The 5000-nt window shown below is 39.7% G+C and overlaps 1 protein-coding gene across 2 annotated transcripts in view; it reads right to left on the bottom strand.

The window, feature by feature from the left end:
* Nucleotides 1-5000, bottom strand: part of LOC137989221 (uncharacterized) — a 51840-nt gene that overhangs the window by 1374 nt on the left and 45466 nt on the right. For both annotated transcript variants that reach the window (XM_068835072.1, XM_068835073.1), the window contains 4 exons: nt 3003-3167; nt 1880-2041; nt 730-944; nt 1-400 (listed from right to left, as the gene is read on the bottom strand). The exon at nt 1-400 is cut by the window's left edge and continues 1374 nt beyond it. In XM_068835072.1, coding sequence (XP_068691173.1) covers nt 251-400; nt 730-944; nt 1880-2041; nt 3003-3167 — 692 coding nt within the window. In that variant the 3' untranslated portion in view covers nt 1-250. The remainder of the gene's footprint in view (nt 401-729; nt 945-1879; nt 2042-3002; nt 3168-5000) is intronic.

The following is a 5000-nucleotide window of genomic DNA, read 5'->3' as shown; positions in this document are numbered from 1 at the left end:
CACATGGTACCATAACTTTGCCGTTATGCGGAACAGCCGGGGAGACTCATTCCTTCAAAGTAGTACAGTCTGTTGACAGTATTAAAACTAATTTGAACCTCCATTAAGTGAGGTGTTCTGACCCAATATAGATAACAATTTGTGGTTAAATGCTTATCACCACTTTCCTCAAAACGTTTGGCGAAAAATAAAATACCAAAACAATCATCGAGAAAAAAAGTCGAAAGAGTTTACGCCAAGTAAATTCTCCTCAACCACATGTTTCTTCTATACTGGCGTAGACAGTGGCAGTCACCTTGGTTGGTGTTTCCTCTGCTGCCGCTCCGAACGCATCCTGGGATGAAGGGTTGAAGTCAAGTTCAGCATACACAAGGTCGCCACTGACGGGTTTGAAATGAACCTAAAAGAGTAACGAAAGTCTGTGTTTTAAACCATGTCAGTTCGGTTTAGCCGAATCCAAAGGCTTCTCGCTGGCGGAAATTATTGGTAGTGAAATTTTGCAGAGATTTCATTTTAGTAATGATCTGTGAAAGTTTTCAAAACTTTAGGCGTCTATATCTACCTGTTCATAATCAAGTACCAATTCTCTCTTGGATCTTTAAACCGATATGCATCAATATCTATCCTTTATAGATTATCTGAGGAACTGCTTACAAGCTCTGGTCACCTCTTTTTGAAGCGCGACTTCGCCGTACAATAGATGAATACAAGACAACACGATTTAGTTACCCCAGATTTTGCCTTCTTTTTTCTTGTTTTGTCTACAGTAGCATAGAGGTACTTCTGATCGCCTGTTTTATTATCTTGCTCGCTAAGCATCTTGGATGAATCTCCAGGCGGTAACATATTGTCGTAAACGTGCTCTTTGCTCCAAGGGGAAGTTGCTGGGAATTTATCCTCCGTCCGAGAAGTGTTTTTATCTTTGGCTTCCGCGCTGCAGCCATCTAATAAATTGGAGAAATGAAACTCGGTTTCTGATCCTTTGCCTGCGATCCGCCTTAAAGGGACTGAACTTTCTGAAGGGTGGGTTTGATCATTTGTCAATTGCTTTGCACTATAACTGCCCTTTTCTTCAACTTCTCGCTTTCGGAGCGAAACCCTTCCTTCTGCGTTAACGTCAGATTAACAAAATCAATTTGTTCAATTTGTAACGGATATCACACGATTTCAAGTGCAATTTAGATTAGTAAGTAAGAGTTTTTTTTTTTTTTTGTTTTCAAAGACGAACAAAAATTGCACGAGCCTGTGATTACTTATTGATTATATACATGCAAATTTTTCACCTTAATTGCTCTAATTTCAACATATGACGCCGCGGCCACCATGTTGGAACCCCGGACAGCTTCTCGGGGAATTCAACTATGGATATTGTTATGCAAAAGTATTCTTTTGTTTTCGTTGAAAAACATGGCCGTTGATCACGTGAGTGAAAGCCAACAATATGCACTAATTTAACTTTTCTGTACTTTGTTTGAGACCAATTTCGATATATTAAAATTCTGTCCTAAACAAAAGACATCATCTCGAGTCTCTGGGAAATAAATATAAGGATTTGTATGAGTTTATTCCCCAGAGTCTCGAGCTGATGGATTTTGTTTTGGACTGAATTTTAATATATCGAAAGTGGTCTATTGATGTGCTCTCTGCCAATCAACACGCTGAAATTTGCATATATATTAATCAATGAATTAAATGATGGCCTGTATAAAATACTTGGACGTGTTTCGCAGCATGAGCTGTCTACACTTGAGTAGTGATAAAGGCATAGATACGGGAATGAATTATACTTTGGATACATATTGTTCCAACATTGGTCCATGCAGGTGAATAGCCTACTGGTTTTCATTAATCAGGATGCTGGTGTAGTTTCTTTGCCCACCTGATTTTTTAGAAACCATTCGTCGCTTGATTATGCATCCCAGAAGAATCAACAAGACTATCAGCATTGCGGCCGGAACACTGATCGTGACTATGGTGACCCACTTATTCTTTTTTTTCTGATTGGACTCAATGATATATTTCAAGACTGGGGACGCTGTGTCTGCAAGTATTCATTAGCATAAGATAAATTAACAGATAATTCCACCTACTGAATTTTGAATGTCAGAGTTACTATAAGAATTTCATTCGTCTCTAACTTACATAATATGTTAAGTAGAGTTCACTGTGTGTCGGAATCTAATAAAAAGAAGTGCCAGTAGAAACGTCTTTTGGGAGTCAGTCTACCATTCGGTACAGGTAAGCTCTTTCCGAGCCAATGACTCAACATACCGGTGCTCTTCCCCGGTTTCCGTAGCATTAAGCGACTAGGAGTATTTTAATCCCCCCTGGATGGGATGCTAGTCCATCGCAGGGTTACCCCTAGCATTTCTAATAAAAAGAAGTGCCTTAGAAACGTCTTTTGGGAGTCAGTCTACCATTCGATATACTCTTTCTTATCGATTTAGATATCAGGGACCAGTTTCTTAAAAGAATTAATTATTGAAGGGTAATGTGAAGTGCTAGTTTTATACCCATGTAAACCATGCGAGAGTTAGCCCTACTAATGGAATTGGCCCCACACAAGGGCAGAGAAAAGCTCTGACCAGGGTGGGAATAAAACCCAAGGGAAACCTACGAATTGAACCCACTGGAAGGCTACGATATAAGTGTATTATTGGAAAAAAAAGGGCAAAAAGTAACCCAAAAGAATTGAAGAAGACAAAAAAAACAAAACAAAACAAAAGCAGTACTATAGTCATACATGTGGTCTGCAAGCAATTTATAGATAGAGACAGATAAGAATGGTGGAATGCTCAATTGCTGGTGGACGAACAAAAGGTATCATTGACTGATCTATTGTACTGTCCTAACAACATGGCGGCGATAACGTAGCAGGAAAACCTCCCTTAAAAGCCTGAGGAGTAATCTCTCTTTTCTATCTACGGATGAAGGCCATCCCGACCAGTGAGATGTCTGTGATACCCCAAAATAGAGAGATTACACGGAGGCTGGTCACATACCCTTTGCACCTTTTGTAGGGTTGAATACATTCGTCTCGTGCTTTTCAGATTGCAATGAAGATGACACATGGGGTACTTTTGATGTCGTTCCGACATCGTGTGACTTCTCTGTTGTTAATTGCTTTTTTGGATTTGTTATCATCTTAGTTGTTGGTTTAGTTGTCGCTGTTTAAAGAAAAAAAGAGTAACAAATAAACATTCTTTTAACAAGCAAGTAAGGACAAGACTAAGTTATGGTCGTGGATCGTGATCGTAGAGAAAAGGTGGTGAGTCGTGGTAAGTCGTTAGAACCAAATTTGCTACATACATGTATAAAATGAGAAAAAGGAATTAAATATCAAACAAAAAAATGCAATTGATAACTATAAAAAATAAAGTTTATGCTTTGTTGTCAACGACCAGGTGCTTTAGGTTTTCGTTTGCGTATTCAGTTCAAACCAAGCAGAAAAGCGAGACGAAAAGTTAGCTAACTGTGGGCTTCTATGGTCTTGTTTTACAATTATGATTTGTTTATAAACATTGTAAAATTCATTAATAATTCATTAGTGAGAAAACCAACAAAACTGTGCTATTCAAGTACCAAGAGTAACCGTGACTTTCTTCCAGAGGAGAAGCCGCTTTCTATGTGCAAGGTGTGGCACAGAACTGCATTGACTCAAGCCTTTGTTCTTGTAGGATATTGCGTTGGGAATATTTTGTGGCTGGACTTACTGAAGCCAGTGAAATTTAATTATTAGCATCTGAGAGAAAACACTCGCTTCGGGAGACCCAGGGGAATAAAAAAAAAATGCGCTTGATAAACTACGGGAACAAATTTTATTTGCATAATTAATGTTAATGCCTTGAAGGCTTGATAAACAAACTTACGATCGCGAACAGCCTACGGCCTGTCAATGCTTTGCGGCTTCGCAAAGGAGGCGTGACTGTGATTGGACGACTGAGTGAATGCAGTCATGCCAGTAAACCCAGGGGAATAAAGAATTTTTGCGGTTGACAAACTACGGTCCGCCACCCCGGTAAGGGTCAGTTTGTTATCAACGGTGGAAGCCGTGGCCACATGGTGCTAAAGCACCGCCTTTGAACGCTGTTTTGTTGCAATATTCACCGCATCACGTTTCTCGCAGTAGTGCTATTGCGTTGATGGTGGGCTGAGATGAAAGTTCAATCTTTGTCAATTGACTTTGCTGTGAAATTGCGACCGTGGGAATATTTTATCCGGGAATATTTGACTCAAATTGGTGGCACCTGGGAAGCCTTGGGATTTTATTATAACCAATGATGAAATGGTATATGAAATGAATCATATATGAACTGCGGATATGAAATCAAGGAAAGCTATGATCTTCGCAGTTATGAACGCAATTTTTACAATTGCGTAGAGAAGCCTGAAAAATTCAGGACTTCAACGGGGTTTGAACCCGTGACCTCACGATTCCGGTGCGACGCTCTAACCAACTGAGCTATGAAGCCACTGACGTTGGGAGCTGGTCATTTGTGGATTCTAATGGTCCCGTGAGGAATCATATACCATTTCATCATTGATAAAATGATCATTTCATCATTCGCGCTTCATCATTTGCGATTCATTTCAGGCTTCTCTACGCAATTGTAAAAATTGCGTTCATAACTGCGAAGATCATAGCTTTCCTTGATTTCATATCCGCAGTTCATATATTATTCATCTCATATACCATTTCATCATTGATTCATTCCTCACGGGACCATTAGAACCCACAAATGACCAGCTCCCAACGTCAGTGGCATCATAGCTTAGTTGGTTAGAGCGTCGCACCGGAATCGCGAGGTCAAGGGTTAAAACTCCGTTGAAGTCCTGAATTTTTCAGGCTTCTCTACGCAATTGTAAAAATTGCGTTCATAACTACGAAGATCATAGCTTTCCTTGATTTATTATAACCGTTGTCAACCACGAAATTGTGAAATGGCTCAAATCGCGTCGGATATGGAAAATAACCACACAGGAAGGAATTTATCCACGAT

Source organism: Montipora foliosa, unplaced genomic scaffold, assembly GCF_036669935.1.
Source record: "Montipora foliosa isolate CH-2021 unplaced genomic scaffold, ASM3666993v2 scaffold_447, whole genome shotgun sequence".
Lineage (NCBI taxonomy): Eukaryota > Metazoa > Cnidaria > Anthozoa > Scleractinia > Acroporidae > Montipora > Montipora foliosa.
The sequence above is the reverse complement of the archived record's forward strand: the minus strand, read 5'-3'. Positions and strand labels throughout refer to the sequence as shown.